The following is a 19126-nucleotide window of genomic DNA, read 5'->3' on the forward strand; positions in this document are numbered from 1 at the left end:
CTCAGAATTCCAACCTGGCTGGGTCACATTCGGCTGTGTGACCTTGGGCCAGTCACCTAACCTCTATGCGCCTGAACTTCCCAATAACACCACCAACATCTCACCAGCTAGGTCGCACAAAAGCCACGAGCCCAGTATGGTGCCTGGAATACAACAAATGTGAGCGGCACTAGGGAGGGGCCAGGGAGAATGCCTGAGAGTAGCTCCAACAAGATGGGGAAGGCGGGGGTGGGGGCGTGGGAGTTGGGGGGTGTCCCAAAATCAGAGTTCAGAGGGTTCCAGGGGCAGGACAGTGACTCACTGGACTCCAAAGGGCAGCAGCAGAACCGCCAGACTCTCGCATAAACCTTCGATGGCGAACTTGCTAGCGCAGTAAACAGCATTGAAAGGCAGCCCTTTGAAGGGAGATGAGGCTGCTGAGACGTGCAAGGGAGCAGGTCCTTGGAGAGCCGGCCGCGCCCAGGCAGCCCAGGGCCCATCTTACCCGCCCCTGGCCCCTTCCACTCACCCATCAAGCCTCCCATGCTCCCTGTCACTAATATGCGTCCTGAGCGGCGGCGCTTCATGTCTGGTAGGAAGGCCTGGAGCATCCTCACAGTCCCAACCACGTTCACATCCAGCACAGAGCCCACATCGTCCTCGGAGTGCTCCTCCAGCGGCCCGAGCAGGCCCCGGCCCGCGTTACACACTGTGGGGAGAGAGGCCCAGAGGCCCGACCTCACCTGCCTCATACACCGCCCTCTGTTCCAACCAGTCCCCTTGTGTTACCTGGGCCTCAGGGACACCTTGGTGTGGACACAGGGTGGGGGAAGAAGGCTCCTGCACGTGTTTCAGGGAGGCTCACCCAGCACATCCACGCGGCCCTCGGTCACACGTGCCCGGGCTGCAGCCACAGAATCTGCGTCCTGCACATCCAGCTGCAACGTCTCCAGGGAGCCAGGAGGGCACCCTTGGGATTGGGCTGCCTCCCACAGCGGGCCCTGCGTGCTCAGGTCCCGGAGCGTGGCATACACTGGAGGTTGGGGGAGAGGACAAGGATCTGAATGCCCTGCTTTCCTTACCTAGGTCTCCTTGGACCAGGGGCTGCTCTATCCCAGTCTGCTCATGTACCTTTGAAGCTATGGGAGGGGTCTGACGCCAGACGCAGGGCCAGGTGCAAGCCAATGCCGGAGGAACAGCCGGTGATGAGCACCACGGTGCGGTCCATGGGGAGATGTGTATGGAAGAGACTCTGGGAGTTTTAGGCTCTAGGCGCTGGACTAGATATCACCTACTTTGCTCCGCCCCTGCCCTCAAGGATCCCCACCCCTTGTTGTGTCTTCAGCACCACTTGGAGGCTGAAACCTCCAGAGGGGCCTGGACTGCTCTCCCCATCCTGTTCTAGGTCAAGGCAGAGATCAGGCCACTGCTTGGAATACCCTTCTTCAGTTGCTGGTCAGGAGGAGGGTGAAGCTTTCTAAGCAGGAGGTGTGGGCTCCCCTGTGGGCACTGAATGCCTCAGGCAGATCTTCATCTGGGCATGCCTCTGTCCCACAGAGAGGAGTATAGTTTCCAAAGTTTGCTGATGAGGGTATGAAAGGGAAGGCATTCTCAGTTCAAAGGTCAGAGGTTGGTATTAAAATGGGGAGACTAAGACAAGGAGGCAGAGAGAACTGGCTTCACACCAATGTCCATGCTGTAGCCCTGAGTCTTCCCAGGTGTCATGGCAGTGACATTCTGACAGACAGTCCTAGGTGATTCATCAGTTTATTAAGTTGTATTAAAACAGTACTCTGATCCCAATTTGGGGTGGTGGAGGAGGGCAGCTCACTTCCCTCCAAACTTCCTAAGCCCGATCCTACCAGCAGGTCGTGAGTTCCTTCGCCCAGGCTTGGGGACCTACAGCGGTGCTTGCCCAGTTCCAGGCCCTGGGAACCTGCCCAGGCCCGAAGCTTAGGGGGAACATGGCCTGGGGGGTAATCTGTCACAAAGAGCCAGCTACCCACCGGGGGTAATATTTGAGGAAGAGCTTCTTGGCTAGGTCCACAGTGTCGCCTTGGGGCTGGTTTGGATACCTCTGTGTGCTGAAGACGAAGGTCTGCTCTAGCTGGAAGGCATTCTTGTCAAACTGGTGCTGTTGGAAGGGAATGCCTTGGACCAGGCTCTCAACCAGCATCTCCATGAAGAGCCGCCAGCGGGGGGTATAGTAATTGGCTATCAGTCCTGCCAGCTGCTTGTTGGCATAGTCTAGAATGTTGCCCTCTGGCCCCCAAAGGGTCAGCTGGTAGCGGCTGTTCTGTTCATAGAAAGAGGCCTCAGCCTTACTGACTGCTGCCGCCCGGGCCTGCTCCAGCCAGCTGCCCAAGAGGAAGTGGCTATCGGTAGCCAGTATGTTGTCCAGTGAGGGCAGCAGCTCGTAGGCCAGGATGCCTGCTGCCCTAAACAGGGTAACCAGATCCTTGTTCAGGTAGGCGGTCCTCACCTCCCCATAGTACAAGCTGACCAGCTCCTGGATCGCCTGACGAGTGATGTCCACCAGGTCGTAGCGGAAGAGCGGGCTGGTGGCCAGGGTGGGAGTGGCTGTTAGCAGCATCCGCCAGGCCTCAAATACATCTGATTGGTTGTACCAGACAGTGGTAACCATCTGCAGGGATGGCCGCCTGACCAGCGGGCTATGATTGTGGCCCCTACAGGCCTCGCCAGAGCAGTTGTAGACACTCCTGAGAAGTAGCCTCCATGCTGCTTCTGCATCCCCATGGGAGACCCCATACCGCCGGGCCGCAAAGCTGGTCACCCAGGCCCCCAGATCTGTCACTGGGTCCTTCCGCCAGCCCAGCTCGGCCATGAGGGCATAGACCACTTCGTTCTGGTCAATGCCTTCAGGGGCCATGCCAGTGCCTACCATGGTGGAGTTGGGGAAGAGGCGGGCAGCCGCAGGGCCTTGGTTCACAGCCTCCAGGGCCCCAAACAGGCCGTGGTTGCCCCCAAAGTTATGCAGCATGCACCAGATGAAGGGCTGGCCCTGGAAGGAGGCTGTGCGAATGTACACGGGCTGACTCTCAGCAAACAGGTCCAGAACCAGAAGGCGGCCACGGGGTACTGCTCCGAGCACAGCTCCGACCTGCGCGGGCCCCCAGAACTGGGGCTGGTGCTGGAAGAGCCAGCCTTGGAGCAGCCATACAGCATCAGGGTCCACTGTGGTCAGGGGGACAGAGTATAGGGGTGATGAGAGGAGAGGGGGCCAGGGGAACATTCACCCCATTCTATAGATGAGGAAACAGAGGTCTAGAGAAGTTAAATGACTATCACAGGACACCTCCTTCCCCTGTATCCCCCAACCAGCAGGGCATTTCATTACATATACCCTTCCTGTCTCTTTCTGCCTCCAACTGGGAGCTCCAGGATCAAAATTACCCAGAGGGCTGGTTAAAACACACATTCCTGGGCCCCAGCCCTGACATTCTGATTCAGGAGGTGGGGGAGGGAAGAGGAGGCTAGGGGAGGAGGCTGAATTTGCAGATCTAACAGGCTCTGGGCTAAGGCCTCCAGTCCTCCTGAATCAGACTTGAGGCAGTGCTCAAGGAAGCCTGAGCCAATCTATTCCCTTCCTGGATGACACAGAGGCCACCCCACCAAGCCACTCCTGACCTGGCCCCTCTTGGCCCCTTCCCTGTAACTGGCAGGAAGGGGAGCTGAGTTCACATGTGTGTTCCAGGAAGAGTATCTATCAGCTTTGGGCACATCCCCTAATCTCTGGCATGTGATATGTATCTCAGCACGGAGGTGGAAACCAAATAAAATATTTTCAATAGGCAGCACTTAATGATACTATACTCTGGGCCAGACATCATTCTACTTATGAAGGAGCCCCATTTTATAGATGAAGCAACTGAGGCACTGAGAGGTAACTTGTTCCAAGTCACACAGATAGCAAGTGGCAGTGCCAGGGTTTCAGCAAGTGGTCTGTTTCCGGAGCTCGCCTCTCAGCTAGTGTGATTACATGAGATGATGCGTGTGACAGGTACCTAGTATACTGTTAAGTGCTATGTGTCACAGTGAAGTCTTATTATCCCAAGTCCCTTCTCCCAGACCCATCTCCCTGAGGGTCCAGGGGCTCCTTTTCCCTATCTTCCCCGGCACCAAACCTGTGGTCATGGCCTGGTAGACGGCGGCAGTGGCTGCAGCGAGGTAGGAGGGCTCCGAGGATGGGGGCTGCATCTCGTTGAAAGTGTCGGCCCCATATATGTGATCTGTGCCAAACTCTTTGGTCAGCTCCCGCAGGAAGAGGCTCCCCACGATAGGGAAAAGGGGGTCTTCCGGAGCCAGGAGGAAGGAGCAGGAGTAGGAGCAGTTGAAGTGTCCCCAACTGTCCATCTGGGTGACATTGACCTGAGGGAACACCCTAGTTGGGGGTGCAGGGGGAACAGTCCAGATATTTACTGGAGGCTGACACATTATTCATCATCAGCCTCATGAACTTATCTGCAATTCCTGGAACTCATCCTGGTCTCTCATGCCTCCGTGCCTTTGCACATACCGTGCCCCATGCCTGGAGTTCTTTCCTCCTTCCTCCCTGCTTATCCAGCTAGTTATTCCTTGATATCTTTTAAGTTTCACCTATTCTGGACAGGTTTTGCTGTCTCTCCCCTGCCACTGGTTGAAACGAACAACACTCACTTTTCAAGGTCTGGCCCAGTATGGCCTCTGCTCTGAGCCCTTGCTGCCCCTCTTCCTCAGACAGAAGTGACTTTGACAGAGAAGTAGGCTAGGCCTCTAATATTTCTACCCTATTACTGTATTGTAGCCCCCTGCCAACCTATCATCCACCAGGTGCAAGAACTCAGTGCACTTTTGTTACTGCCTCCCCAGGGCCCAGTGCAGAGGCTGGTCTGGCAGCCCTAAACCGCCCAACAAATGTTCGGTTTGTAAGCATGAGGCTTCTGCTACCCAGTCAGAGAGACGAAGGAGTAGCCAGTGAGGCCAGCGGTGTGCACTAAGTACTGTGAGAGTGGTGGGAACCAGGTGCTCATGGACACGAAGGAGTTGGCAAACAATACTGAGGGCCCCAGCAAGGCTTCCTGAAGGAGGGGAAGTCTCTGCTGGGTCTTGAAGAATTTTCTGTCACAAGAGAGGATGGGTGAGTAGTCCAGAGGAGGAGATGAAGGGAAAACAGAGACCAGTGCACCCCTACTACCACTCATAAGAGCTGACATTTGCTAAGAATCTGTGCCATGCATGTACAGTTTACAAGTGAGGAAACTGAGGCACAGAGTAGTCATGTAATCTGTCTAATGTCACACGGCTAATGGGTAGCAGAGCCAGGAATCAAGGCAGGGCCTACACACAGCTCCAGTTTTTCCTTAAATCAAGTCTGGCAGGGCAAAATGAATTCTCTGAGCTGAGTGGGAGGTGGGGTGGGGGGAAGCCTCACCTGGTGATAGCCTTGGGGACATGCCCTGCAAATGCAGGCAACACAGGGATCATACCGAAGGAGCGCATCCGGTCCAGGATCCGATGCTGGGAGGAATGGGAGGGAGAGCTGGTGAGCATGGCCTGAGGTGGGAGGGCCTTGCTCCTCCAGGGCACACAGAGTTCAGAGTTCCTAGGGTCCAGTTAAGAGCCTTGAGGCTGGCCAAATGCCATCCTCCCTGGACCCGTGACTGTCTGGCACCAATTCTGCCCCTTCCCTTCCCCATCCTTTTACCTGCAGGTAAAGCTGCTTGAGGTGCCAGGAGAAGGGCAGGGGGCCACCCCAGGTGTGCAGGTTACCCATGCGCCCCCAGGCCAGGAAGGCAGGACCAGTGAAGTATTCATTGATCTCTGACTGGGTCAGGCCCAAAGCCAGGTACACCTGAGGAGGAAGGCAATCCCCACACATAAATATAATCATCTCCATTCACTGATTGATTCATTCAACATTCACTCATCTCTTCTCTGTGCTGTGCCCTACAGCTACTAAGACAAAATGTAACCCAGCTTGCAAGGAGCCCACAATCTAGGAGAAACAGATCTGAGAACAGATGAGTTTACTAATATGTCACCCTTGTTGCACAGGTGAGGTGAGGCACAAAGAAGCTCTCCCCAAAACCAGGAAGGGGCCTTAGAAGGCTTCATGGAGCAAGGCTGGCTTGAGTGATGGGTGAGGACAGCTCTGCAGGGAGCTTAAGCTGCCTGCCCTTGGTGCTGCCAGTGCCCTCAGGGCCCAGGGATGGAAGCTCCAAGCTCAGGTAAAGACTGAAGGCAATTGGGCATGCCCAAGTGTGTTAGGCATGGCCTCAACCAGATTTGCATTTCAAAAAGGACACTCTGGCAGAACTTGAAAAGCCAGGGGTATGGTTTAGAGGCTTTTGTGGGAAAGTGGGGGAAGGGGGGATGGGGGTCCAGGGAGAGGGGAAGAGAGCCTGAACCAGGGCCATGACTAGGGATGGAGAGAATAAGGCAGATCAAGAGCTTCTAAAGGACAGAATCTGTTGAAGCAGCAGACTGACTGGAGGTGGAGGGGGGCGGGGAGCAAGGGGAACCGCAGCTTCTTTAAGTGTTTACAGTGGGATGCTGGGTCCAGCCCTCTGTAAGTGCTCCTATATGTTAGTTTCCATAGGGTTGGAGCTATCGCGCATGTCACAAACACTTCTAGAGCCCTTATTCGCTGTGTGTCAGACACTGTGCTGATGCAGAAATAGGGGGTGGGGACACCTGGGGTGGCTCATGCAGTGGACACGCACCCGCTGCCAGATGGCCTCCTGGCCACTCCAAGCCAGTGCCAAGTTGATGCCATTCAGCGCCATCCAGTCGATCTCCTGCTCCCAGCGGGCCCAGTCCCACCACACGAAGGAGTAGCTCTGTGTGCACACGTTCTGGTAATAGCGGTACCTGCGGGCAGGGGTATGAGCAGGGATGTGTGCCTTGGGGCAAGGAGGATGTCCCCCATCAGAGAGAGGCCATTGTTCTAGAAGAGCTCAGAGGGCAGCCTGACCCCATATCTAGGAGCAGGGTTCCAAATGTGGCCCCTTCACTGCTTCACTCCGGGATCTGCCCCAGGTGGACCTAAGATTCAGGTCCTGAGCTTCTGAGGTACCCAACCACATGCCCCCAGCACTCCTCCAGGGTCCTCTAGCCCCAGATATTCCAGAGAGCATATTCTATTTAACTCCTCTAGAGCCCCCTACTCTATGCACAATGTTTAAGTACTCTATGGCACTGTTGGTCCCTGTCTTGGAAGGGAGAACACGTCGCCTTCATGCAGTGGGGCAAGTGCTAGAACAGAGGCCTGTGAGAGGGAGGGGTGTCATCCCTCAGTTAGCATCTCTGAAGAAAGGGTGGGGAAGAAAAGAAATAGCATTTACTGATCACCAATTATGCATCACAAATTCTACTCCCATCACCGTTCAAATCCTCACAACCAACACTGTATGGTAGATGTCATTACTTCCATGTCTCAGATGAGCCAGCTGAGGCTCTGAGAGACTTGCTCAAGGACGCACTGCTTTTGGAGGCTGAAGAACAGAGTGAAGAAATGAGATGGAGTCAAGCTGCTAAATTACTAAAATCAAGTAGGTTGAGGCATGGGGAAATGAGTCTATTCTTGTTTTTAACTGGGTTGGAATTTAACCTTTTGAACTTTCCAGTCCTGCATCAATGTCTGGATTTACATCAAACCTCCAGATAACTCTCTAATTATCCCCTGAAGGGCCAAAGAAAGAATGGTTACTATCCAGGGCACAGGATTACCATCTAGGACCAATGCAGAGGCTAAGAACGTAACACCGTCTTCTTAAGAATGTATCATTTACGTTAAGAACTCTTGGCTTTTCTTTCTTCTTCAGAACACCCTGGGTATGGCCTGGTTGTGTTTGCGGTTTATAAATCTTAAGACCCTTGAATAAGTCTTTTATCACTTATTTCTAGCCAAAGTCTCCAGGCTCTTTTTGAGTCAGCTGGACAAGGCAGAACTAGGATCTGAAGCCAGAGTTGTGCGACCCTGAGGCCAGCGCTTCCTACTAGGTTAGCTGGGGTGGGACGGGGACTTGAGAGGTTTGGGCGCTATGCAGCTGGAGGCAGCAGCAGGGGATCCGACGGGCGGGTCCCGCCGGTACCTGTTGGGCGTGGCCTCGGTCAGCTCCTCGGGCACGGCGGGCAGCGGCTGCGGCAGGCGCAGCTGGGAGCCGGACCACGCCACGTGGCAGCCGCAGAAGTCACGCAGGTAGCGGTGCAGCCCTGCGGCAGCGGCCACGCCCGTGGAGCCGAGCACCTGCACTCGCGTCCCCGCGCCGCCGCCGCTCAAGCGGTAGGTGTCCAGCCCGGACTCGGCCGCCAGGGCGCGCTCCACCGACACGGAGAAGGCGGCTGCCGGCCCGGGCCCCAGCAGCCGGGCTAGCAGCGCCCGCACGGCTTCCGCCTCCCGGGCCTCGTCTCCGGCCGAGCTCCCTGCCACGACCAGGAGCAGGAAACCCAGAGCCACGACCTCCATGGCCCAGCGGTCTGAGCCCCGCGAAGGCCCTGCCGGAAACTAACTCGGGCGCCGGGCCTCAGGGGCGAGACGGCCCGGGTCCAATCAGCTGCGGGCCTCAGGTCACGTGGAACTGAAGGTTAAAGCACCAGCCCACGGCGGGGAGACAGGCTTCCGGGTCCCAGACAGCGACCTGAGGAAGTCTGACTGCTTGTGGTGCGGGAGCGCGTGACCCTAGTAACATCAGAAGCCTAGGGCCGCACGTGAAGGGCCGCTGTCCTTCACAAACACTTTCAGGTGCAGCGCGCATTCACACGCAAATCACTCTCTTTCCAATCCATCCAACCATCCAATAAATATTTATTTGGAGTTTATTTTGTACCAGGCACTGTCACTCCTTCTTGGTAGAGACCTAGAAACCAAGTACTTATGTAAAGATTTACATTGTGGTTCTGATGCTGTGAAGGGCACCCGGCCTAAGGCCTCCAAAAGGAAGTGACATTCATTTAATGAATTAAATTGAGATCGACTAAGAGAAGAAGCAGAGGAAGCATTCCAGGTGGAGAAAATGACTATATATGAAGACCCCCGAACGGTAAAGAAAGAGCTGGGCAGATTTGAGGAACTATAAGAGCAGGCACAAAGTTGGGGGGCGGGTCATGGGCCATGTGAGTCTGGACTGGCCATGGGGCAGGGCCTGGTGGACGCGTCTTTGCATTGGGATCCTTCAAGGGTAACAGCAGCAGAGGACAGGAGTTATCTTCATTTTACATAGCGGGAAACTGAGGGCCGGAGAAAGGAAGTGACTCGGACAAGATGAATGCCAGCGGGAGAGCACGGTCTGGGACTAGAACCAGAACTCCTAATTCCAAGACCAGTGTTCTTGCTACTGTTTCCCAAATGCTGCAACTTTTCAGGCTGCCTCTCTGGGCAAGGAGGGGATGAGTGGGGCTTTGTGGTGGGCCGTTTAGAAAGGCAGTTTTCTAAAAGGATTCTGAGTCCTTTTGGAGGCAGGTGTAGATTTTTCCAGATTGTCAGGTCTCGGTGAAGCTGCTTAGAGACAGAGAAAGGGTCAGAGGACTATTGCCAATCTAGAGAATACGGAACCTGGACTGAAAGAGAACATGGGAGTCCACCAAGCTGGCCTGGCTCCTCTGCCCTTCGTCCCCAGCTGCAGACACAAAGCAACAGTCCCCCTGCCTTTGGTCCTGGCTCTGCAGCCCTGATGGGCTCTGGATTCACCCAGAGTGGTGGGGGCTTCCTGGCAGGGGCAGCGGGTTTGGGGATACCATCTGGGGGGGGTGGTGGTAGCATATTCAAGGCCTGAGCTCATGAACGCTGGGCAGGAGCATCATCAGTGGGGCATGTCACAGTCTCTTTTCTCATGTTCCCCATCAGGCTAGGAGCTCTTTGAGGACAGTAGGAGGCTGGTTGAAGAAATTAAGGTATGAAGTATCAAGCATTTGCTAAAAAAGAGAAAAGATGTGTTGGTGCTGATTCAGAATGTTCTGCAAACTATTTTTTTCTTAAAGGTCAAACCAAGGGGTAGGTGTAGTACACTCCCATTTGCGTTAACAACAACACAAAAAGGCTATGTAAACAGTGGTAGTCTTGGTGGGGTACTGGGGTGCTGGGGGTGGAAGACTTACTTTTATAATAGGGCCTTTTGTACTGTTCGATTCTTTTACCAAGTGACACTTTATTGCTTTTTCAGTTCATGTGTGTAAAACAAATTGGCCTGGTTCTTCGCTTTCCATCTTGTCTCTTTCATTCCTGGACAGCCCGATTCTTTGCCTGTATACCATAGAATACCTCCAGGACCGCTCGTCCCTCTGCTCTGCCATGCAGTTGTCACAGCCCAGCTAGGGTCCCATCCACCTTGCTGATGCGGGGCAATGAGTCCTTCCCTGTCTGGCCACCAGGGAGCAGCTCATACTTAGGACATGCCATGGGTAGGCTGGGGAGCTGGGAGCGCAGGCAGGTCACTCAGATTTGAGGGGAGTGCCAATGGCCAGGGCTCCTGAGGCAGAAAGAGGTCCCACCCAGGTCCTCATTGAATAACAAGACAGAGTGGTGATAGAACTGTCCCCTATCTTTATAACGCTAAGCAGGCCCAAAGCTACCTTCTTCATGCTGGTTCTAGGACCTCAAGATGAGGGGCATTGGCTGGACAGGGGCAGACTCACTCAGTAGATGTCTGGGGTCCAGGGAGTCCACAAGAAGGGGATCTCCCATTTTAATCTTGTTCCCATACCCCACCAAGCAGCCAGTCCTAGGCAACCACCCATCTACCCCCCAATTTTTAGAGACAAAGTAGATGGATGGTCTGACCCTTTCTCTGTCTCTAAGCAGCTTCACTGAGACCTGACAATCCGGACCATAAATTCATGAGTACATTTGTGGTCTTGTGTCTGGCTTCTTAGCATATTTTTGAGGTTCATTCAGGTTGCAGCATGTGTCAGTACTTCATTCCTTTTTATTGTAGAATAATATCCATTGTATGGAAATGCTTTTTGTTTATCCACTCATCCCTGATGGACAATTGGATTGTTCCCATGTTGGGCTATTATGAATAATGCTACCATGAACATTGTGTACAAATCTATGTGCACAATTTTTCATTTTTCTTGAGTGGATACCTGGAAGTTGAATTGATGGGTCTTATGTCAGTTGTTTAGGAACTGCCAGGCTGCTTTCCAAAGCAGCCACACCATTTTACATTCCTACCAGCAGTGAATGGGGGTTCGTTTCTCCACATCCTAACCGACACTTGTTAGCTTTTTTATTGTAGCCTCTTCAGTGAGTGTGATGTGGTATCTCCATGCATTTCCTAATGATTAATGTTGAGCATCTTTTCATGTGTTATTGGCCATTCAACCTGGGATACAGAGGGCTGACTGTACATTTACTGAAAAAACAAAAAAAAAAAAACAAAAAAAACCCCATGTATAAGGGGACCCGTGCAATTCAAGGGTCAACTCCATATGATCTGCAATTATCTTCTCCCAGTGTGAGCATTGTTTTGATTCTGTCCTTTAAAGCACAAAATTTAAAAATTTTGCTAAAGCCCAAGTTGCCTTTTTTTTTTTTATCACTTATGTTTTTGGTGTCATATCTAAAAATCATCGCCTAACCCAAAGTCATAAGGTATTCTCATGATTTCCTCTAAGAGTTTTCGTTTTAACTTACATTTAGGTCCATGATCCATTTTGAGTTACTTTTTGTATATAGCGTGGGGTTGTGGTCCAAATTTGTTCTTTTGCATGTGGATACCATTGTACTAATAACCCCATTTGTTGAAAATACTGTTCTTTCCCCCATCGAATTATCACAGCCTCTTTGTGGAAAATCGGTTGACCATAAACATTAGAGTTTACTTCTGGACTCTCATGTCTATTCCATCGATTCCAAATATCTATTTTTATTAGGCCTCCCTTTTTGAGTCAATAACAGAGTAGAGACTAAAGGAGTTCATTCACCTGAATTTTCACTCTGGACTTATTTAAGGAACCAGGTGAGGGTACTGCACCCAGAGCCTCTTTCAGGGCAGCTGGCCTGTCAGGGAGGACAGGGTTTGAGGCTGGTGATGGCGGGGAATTAGGAACATGAAATGAAGGTTTTCCTGAGCCTCTTGGAGCAGCAGTTGTCAGCCCGCTGCTCATATTCCTGCCCAGGAGGCCCCAGGAGGGAGGGCACTGGGAGGAATGTGGATGCTGTACGTGGCAGTTAGGAGAATGCCTGCCAGAACAGTCTGCTGGCTTTTCAGCTGCCTGCCGACCTCAGCACCTCACATTCTCCAGCTGCCCTAAGGAAACCCCCATGCTGAGCCTCCACTTACACCAAGGCCAAGGGCACCAGGGCTCAAAATAGCCAGGCTGCTGAGCCCTGGAGAGCTTGGAAAAGAGGGAGAGAGAGGGTGGGCAGATGCCCAGGCCTCCACTGCCCCAACCTTCACATTTAGGTCTATAGTGCAGGAAGGGGAGACAAAGATGGGTCACCAAGTCCCCTCCCCACAATGGGTAGTATCCGTAAAGCCACCTTGGCTCATGGGGAGTGGGAAGGTGCCTGGGAAACTTGAGATAAGGTGAGAATTTCACAAATTGCCTGGCCAGGGCCACTACAGCTGTGGCCTTTGATCAGAGAGAAAAGCAGAAATGCTGGAGGAGGGAGGGGAAGTGTGACTGTGGGGCTGTGGGCACAGACAGGCAGCCTCCCTGGTAGACTCAAACACACTTTATTCAGCACAGGAATGTCTGAACAGAAGGGCCTTGGGCAGGGTTCCTGACACAGAAACTCTGCTTCAAGCCCCGCTGTAAACAGAACAAAGCTCATCATGTAAACCATAGGGACCAGGGGGGACGGGGCTCTGCACAAGGTCTGGGTCAGGTCACACTTGCCAGCACACGGTGAAGCTGGGAAACTGGGGCAGGGGACCCACGTCCAAGGCCAGCCCAGCCTGGGAGAGTCGAGCTAGCAGCTCCAAGTAGCTCACTCAGAAAAGCCTGGGTGGGAAGAGATCAGGGGCCTGGCCAATTCAGGGGCTTACCTCAACCACTGACTGCGACAGGATCAATTTAGCTGAAGCAGCCAGGGCTGCTTCACCAACACATGATTAAAAGGCCCTAAGGCCTGCAGTCAGAGTGGGGTGATGGGAGCCGGCCTCTTGGGGGCGTTCACCACCAGTCCACAGGACAGGGCCACGTAGCTCTCATGACCATGCACAGAGGCCCTGCCAGTTGCCTCTCCAATCAGCAAACCGTAAATGACGCTGACCTTCCCTGCCCCTGACTTGGGCTCAGTGTGGAAGTGGGAAGGGGCACTGGTGGGCAGAGCAAGGCAGGCCTGCTGGGGGACCACCCTGATGGCTACAGTCCTATACTCAAGACTCATGATTGGAGGTGGGGAAAGGCCTCAGGGCTTGCACAGGGAGAAAGTATCAGTTTAAACCCCTGCTTGTCGCAGGGCCCACACGTGGCTTGAGAAGCAGTCAGTCAGGACCTGTTTTGGGTCACTCCCAGCTGTGCTATATCACCTAGGGTACAAATGGGAGAGGGAAGGGAGGGGATACTGGGAGGGAGGAGAGAGTGTGTGTAGGGTGGTCAGGAGGGTAGTCTTGGGTACCCTGGAACCCTTGGGGGTGACAGGGAAAAGCCATACACAGTGGCACAGTTGGGTCCAGCTGAATTCTTGATTAACAAGTGCTCTGAAGACCAGAGGGGGAATGGTAGAGGACAGAAATACCATCTTCCTGGACCCACCCCTGCTAACCCAAGGGTGGAGTGTTAAAGAGCACCCCCACCCCAACTAGTAAGTAGAATGGTAGGAGTTGGGGCTCAGTCTGGGTATGGATGGCAAAGGTGCTCCTTCCGTGGGCTGTGGGCTCACATGTAAATGCACACCATCACCAGCAGGGGACAGAGAGGGCTGTCTTTGGCTGGACAGAGATGGAGATCAAGGGCAAGGCTGGTGCCCAGTGGTATGATTGACAGCCAGACCCCAGCTTCTCTAGAAAATCCCTACACTACGACACATGAAGCTGAGGTGGTGGGAAACTCAAGGGAGGGCTGGATTTACCTAAATGACTCAGAGGCAGTTGGGGGAGGGTGGCAGGGATGACATAAATGCCCCAATATCCAGGGATCACAACCAACAGGCAAGAGGAGTACAGCTAATCACCATGGAGGGCAGCAGGCACACAGCCTCACGAGGGGCTCACTCGTCAAACTTCCCTTCCCGAATGTGCTCGAAGGAGAAGGGCAGGAACTTGAAACCGGTCCCGCTGTAGAACTTATTCTGGAACTCAATCCTGGGGAAAGGGAAGAGGGATGTCATCATTCCACATAAACCTTTTGGGATTTCATAATTGGGCCAGAAAGATGCCCTGACCTCACGCTCCCCGAAGCCTCACTTTCCTGGGTGAGCTCAGAAAGCAGCGCTGCCACCTGTGGCCCTCCTGCCGGCCCACTAAGCCCAGACCTCGGCCAGCTTCCCACAGTGAACACGGCTCTGATACCGAAGCCCAGCGCCTGCCCTCAGCAAGAGCTCAGTACACCAATGCATGGTGCATCCTCAGTTCCTGCTCTGTCCTGTTGAGCAGAGAGCCCTGTGCAAAAGTTCAGCCGGCTTGAGTCCCTAACAGCAACGAAGAAGAGCCCCCCAAACATCAGCTCCTGGCAGGGGCTCTCGGAAGACCTCTGAGGGAAGCCCAGGCAGCTGCCAGCCCAGTGAGGAACCCTGCAAGCACCACTGTTTTCTTGTTTGTGTTCTTGCGGGGAGGAAGGAGAAGGGAGGGTTTGTGAGTGAACAGTGGAGGCTTTCAATTTAGGGGAGGAAATTCCCAGGAAAGCGGGGAAGTCAGGAGGGGACGTCTCCTCAACACCATGGCAAAAATATGCTCCAACTACAAAAACATCTGAGAACGAATTCTTCTCTTGGGGACTGAAAGGAAAAACAGAGCTTTAACTCTCTTCCCAGGCAGCTCAGTGTCCATCCCCGCCTGTCTCCCTGGGGCCCGCTCAGACTCTAGGGGCAGGAAGAGAGGCCTGCTCCTGTGAGCAGAGCCAGGCTGCTTGGCTGTGCTTCTCTCTGCAAACTCGCCCTGGATGGCTGCCCAGCAACCGAACCACCACCAAATAAGGGCAGAAAAACGCATGATTCAGAGGATAGAAAAGCCAAGGAGAGCTGCCCTGAGGAATAGTTTCCACTCAGGGCTGTGTGACCCTGGGGGCACCAGAACCCCTGCAAGAACAGGCCGAGCTGGGAGCTGGGGCAGGCAACGGTTTCCACGCAGGGCTTGTCTTTTCGCCAAGCCAGGAGGGTAGGAATTAGGGAAAAGTGAGAGGGAGTGGCCTGGGGCCCAGCAGAGGGCATCGGGATTGTCTGTGGGTGGTACTGGGTGGACCTCTGCAGCTCCTTCAGCCCTGGGGTGCTGGCTGAGGACACTGACTGCAGAGCTGCCAGCTCCACCCCTAGGGAGAAGAGGTGAACAGAATTTTCTGCGTGGGTGTAGGAACAGGCAGCCTTCTCTCCCACAGCCCCACATTCTAGGGCTGGGCCACCGTCCCAGAGCCTCTCAGACTAGAGAATTCCCATTAGTGCCCAGGCTGAGCCCCTCAGGGAAAACGGGATCCAGGATGTGGAGCTTCAAACCAGTTACAGATCTCTTGCAAGAGCAAGTCCAAACTAGAACCTGGATTTGCTCCCACATCCCAACAACCTAAGAAGTCCTTCTGCCAGTTCCAGCTACTGGGGCCTCCTCTGGGGGAAGGTGGTGAGGATGGGGCTGGGTTCCTGCTTGTTGCCCACTGCTGTCAGGTCTGAATTCACGTTGGGTTGGCTGTTTACATATGGCAAGGGATTTCTGAACAACTGAAAATACGCTGACATGCCCCATTTTCATTCAACAGATGTAGCCAGATAATGGGCAAGCAAGTCACCTTCGGGTCCACGAGGCATCTGGAACTCTGACCTGGCTAGCTAATCAAACGAATAATTCTAATTCTAAATTGGGCAAATGGAGAAGCTTCAGAAATTTTCTGATGTCCGTGGGGTCACCGCCCTTCTCTTGGCATCCCTCTGTCTCATCTACCCATGAGGCCCAGTGGGGAAGAAAGGGGACACACACCTGGAATGGGGCACCCGCATTCTGCTGTGTGAGCAGATGGGTGACACCTCTGTCACGCCACCTGATACTGCCTCTCCCACCAGCTGCCGCTCAAGATTAGAGACTTAAGGTGGCCACCACAGGGACATCTTGTCTATCTCTGGGTCAGCCTGACTTCACCTCAGTTGTGCTCACTGAACCTCCTGACACAAAGCTGGAAAGCGATTTCCCTTTTGGTCTCCCCACCCTTTTCTCCCTCCCAACCAGGGAAACGTGCTTCCTGAGAAAGTACAAACATGAAATTCCCTGTGCGGGGGTGCCACGGGGCCCCACTGGCCGCCCTGCAAGTTCTTCGTTAGAGGCTCTGCTTGGGGAGCCTCCAGGCCCTGCCATACTCCAAGCCGCTAAAATGTACCTCAGAATTCCACAGTTGTGAGGACAGCCCCAGGCAGTCAGAGGGGCTTCTCTGTCACCCCTTCCAGCTCCAGTACCTGGCAAAGGCCACCCGGCGACCCGGGGGATAACTAGGAGTCCACAAAGAGGTCCCTCCTGCTGCGGAACAGGAACCCTCGTTTCCTGGAGTGAGTGAAGGGGAAGGGAGTTCCGGGGCCTCTTCCTTTTCCTGGCAGGGGTGTGACTGAGGGGAGGCAGTTTTAGAAAGATGATTCTGGGCCCAGCTGCTTCTCTGGCGCTTTCTGTCACTCTCTGAGCAGTTCAGGGCCTGGAACATACTCAAATGCCAGGATGCTGATGTCAGCCTGGGACTGCACTTCAGGTATTCTTACTTCTCCTGGGGCAGCCATTCACTCGACTATCCCGGGATGTCCTGATGCGGTACCACTGCATTCTTTACGATTAACTGGTCCTCAGTTCTCTCCCTTTAGCCATTAACCAATCTACAAGTGTGTAAATGTGCACATCTATATATATGTGGAATCCGCTAGATAAGAAGGGATTAGGTTCTTCTGAAGGTCAGCCATGGGGCAAGTCTTCCCACTAAAATCAGTATGGTGCCCACAGTTAGAACTACAAAGCATATCCTGGCATCTGCCTTTTCTGAGGAACAAAAGGCATCTAATTAGGGTGGCAGGAAACCCCAGTCCACTTTACATGGTTTATGAGAGAAAAGGGAGGGAGAGACAACTCAAAAGGAGACAGGACTAGCAGATTGGCACATTAACCTGCTCGCTGTCGTTTCCAAATGTCACTCACCTCCTTCCGACCCTACATGAATCTCAGCCTAGTGGTTTATATTTGTTATCAAATCACATTTTTTTTTCTCGTCCCCACCGAAGAGACCCAGCCCTTTTGTCAGAATCAGGAAACCCTAGCTGAGTACCAGGGATATAGTGACGAGTGTGAAGATGCCCAGGCCGGACACCAGGAAAAACAGCAGCGATGACCCTGCAGCCATTTTCGGCAGGACTAGCTGTTCCACCCCTCACAACTCAGAACTCCTGCCATCCCCGTGGACTGTGAAGACCCAGGAATACCCTCGAAGCACACCCACATGCGGCCAGGAGGGGGTGCACTAGCACCAATTTCATTCCCTCTTTTTTAGTGGTGAGGATGAGCTCTAAACCTGCCTCCCATGATGGGATTTTGAAAAGCTGCTATAGTGGAGGAGTTTTTACTGTTTTTTTCCTTCTACCCAGGACTTCCACGACCAAAACCAATGTGGTCGATAGGCCTTTTCCTTGCAAACTCCGTGTGAGAGGCATTCAGATGGCATCATGTATCCTCCCACAGGTCTCGCCTCTCTCTAAGCAGATTTAAAGCAGTTACTTTACAAGGGACAGCAGCCAGGCGCCCTCTCCACAGAGCATCTGACTTTTAAGCACAGAAGCCGAGATCTGCACTTCGAACAACGGTTTACAACGTGCAGGGCACCGTGACAGTCACTTGGTATGTGCATTATTTCAGGTTTCGTCATGGCAACCTTGTCATGTGGAGATCATCCTCTCTTTTCACATGTGAGAAAGTGAGTTATGTGGTAGTTATATAAGTGCTTTCCTCAGGGTCACACAGCCAGTGTGGGCAGAGCTGGAATTCAAACCCAGGCAGGCCTGATTCTGAAGCTTGCGCTTGTCACTTAGCACTTCTTTGGGCTCATTCATGAGGATGTGGGAAGACACCTTCACTCGAAGGTCACAGGTGAGCCTGAGGAAGAAGTAATCCTTCTGGCAACAAAACATGACCTCACAAATTGCTGAGGCTCAGGCGACCTTCCTCACATCCTGGTGTGCCTGGCTCACTGCTCTTAACAGTTCTGATCCAGCACCCTGACCGCTCGCCAGCCCGCGAGGGGAAGAGGCAACAGGCTCCCCACTTAGGCTGGCATGAGGTGGGGTGGTAACCGATCCCTCAAGCCCAGGGCTCAGGAGACAGAGAAGTGACTAGGAAAGGAAGGAAGCCAAGAGCACAAGAAAAAGTGAGTCACCATGGGCTGGCCGCACAGACGTTCCCTCACACTAGTGGCTGAGGAAGTGTGCTGGGGAGAGAGCACACTGATAAGCTGAGAACAGGGGAGCGGCCAGCAGTCTGAATCATGCCATGCTCCCGGCCTCCTGGCTGGACAGTAAACAACAGCTGGGTGGGGAGGAGAGAGGTGAGGGGGAGAGAGAGCCGGGCCAGAGAGAGCAGCGCGTACTGACGCAGCAGGACAGATTCCTCTGAAGGAGCTTTTGAGGGAAGAGTAAGTCCCAGCCACATCTCCCCTTTTTGCCTCTGTAATTTAGAACGACAAACAGCAGAATCTTTGAGGAGGCTCAGCTGTAACCAACCCAGGAGAAAAGGCAAAGATAACAGGGTGGGGAAGAGGTTTCTATGTTCAGATTTTGGACTTTTTTCAGGTTTAGACAGGCGATGGAAAGAGGCCTTTCAGGGCCTCTACTGACTTTGACATCATTAACACCTAGAGGGTTCCCAAAGTCGGGCGAGTGAGTTTGTGACCCCTAAACAGGTAAAACTCTGCGTGCACACATGCGGGGAGGAGTGTTTCTCTGGAGGGTCCAGAGCTTCCAGAGCCACTGGGATTCGAGACCCAGAAAGGGAGCATCACAACATAAAGGAGACCCAAAGAGGCAGGACAGCCAGAT

At 53.5% G+C, this 19126-nt stretch overlaps 3 protein-coding genes and 1 long non-coding RNA gene across 8 annotated transcripts in view; 1 reads left to right on the forward strand and 3 right to left on the reverse strand.

Moving 5' to 3' along the window:
- The window catches only part of HSD17B1 (hydroxysteroid 17-beta dehydrogenase 1), a 4600-nt gene extending 3078 nt beyond the window's left edge, over positions 1–1522 (reverse strand). The window contains exons 1-4 of the mRNA XM_011381203.2: positions 1111–1522; positions 845–1012; positions 509–688; positions 302–395 (exon numbers count right to left, since the gene is read on the reverse strand). Of these exons, the coding sequence (XP_011379505.1) occupies positions 302–395; positions 509–688; positions 845–1012; positions 1111–1207 (539 nt within the window). The 5' untranslated portion in view covers positions 1208–1522. The remainder of the gene's footprint in view (positions 1–301; positions 396–508; positions 689–844; positions 1013–1110) is intronic.
- Positions 1523–1730: 208 nt separating this feature from the next.
- NAGLU (N-acetyl-alpha-glucosaminidase) lies at positions 1731–8521 on the reverse strand. Its single transcript, XM_011381204.2, has 6 exons — positions 8073–8521; positions 6702–6849; positions 5684–5830; positions 5411–5496; positions 4125–4381; positions 1731–3174 (listed from the first exon to the last, which is right to left on the reverse strand). The coding sequence occupies exons 1-6, from the start codon at positions 8444–8446 to the stop codon at positions 1964–1966; spliced, it is 2223 nt and encodes a 740-aa protein (XP_011379506.1). The 5' UTR covers positions 8447–8521; the 3' UTR covers positions 1731–1963.
- Positions 8522–12643: 4122 nt separating this feature from the next.
- The window catches only part of ATP6V0A1 (ATPase H+ transporting V0 subunit a1), a 50893-nt gene continuing 44410 nt past the window's right edge, over positions 12644–19126 (reverse strand). For all 5 annotated transcript variants that reach the window (XM_011381208.2, XM_011381205.2, XM_023523913.1 and 2 more), the window contains one exon: positions 12644–14231. In XM_011381208.2, coding sequence (XP_011379510.1) covers positions 14138–14231 — 94 coding nt within the window. In that variant the 3' untranslated portion in view covers positions 12644–14137. The remainder of the gene's footprint in view (positions 14232–19126) is intronic.
- LOC111732158 lies at positions 14238–16177 on the forward strand. Its single transcript, XR_002777447.1, has 2 exons — positions 14238–15695; positions 15832–16177. It is a non-coding gene; the product is annotated as an uncharacterized LOC111732158 (long non-coding RNA).

This window comes from Pteropus vampyrus, unplaced genomic scaffold (genome assembly GCF_000151845.1).
Source record: "Pteropus vampyrus isolate Shadow unplaced genomic scaffold, Pvam_2.0 Scaffold432, whole genome shotgun sequence".
NCBI lineage: Eukaryota > Metazoa > Chordata > Mammalia > Chiroptera > Pteropodidae > Pteropus > Pteropus vampyrus.

Coding starts and splice junctions, on each gene's coding strand:
- NAGLU (XM_011381204.2), bottom strand. CDS start 8,446: ATGGAGGTCGTGGCTCTGGGTTTCCTGCTCCTGGTCGTGGCAGGGAGC. Junction 6,850..8,072: donor ACCGAGGCCACGCCCAACAG/GTACCGGCGGGA, acceptor CCCTGCCCGCAG/GTACCGCTATTACCAGAACG. Junction 5,831..6,701: donor AGGAGGCCATCTGGCAGCGG/GTGCGTGTCCAC, acceptor CTTCCTCCTCAG/GTGTACCTGGCTTTGGGCCT.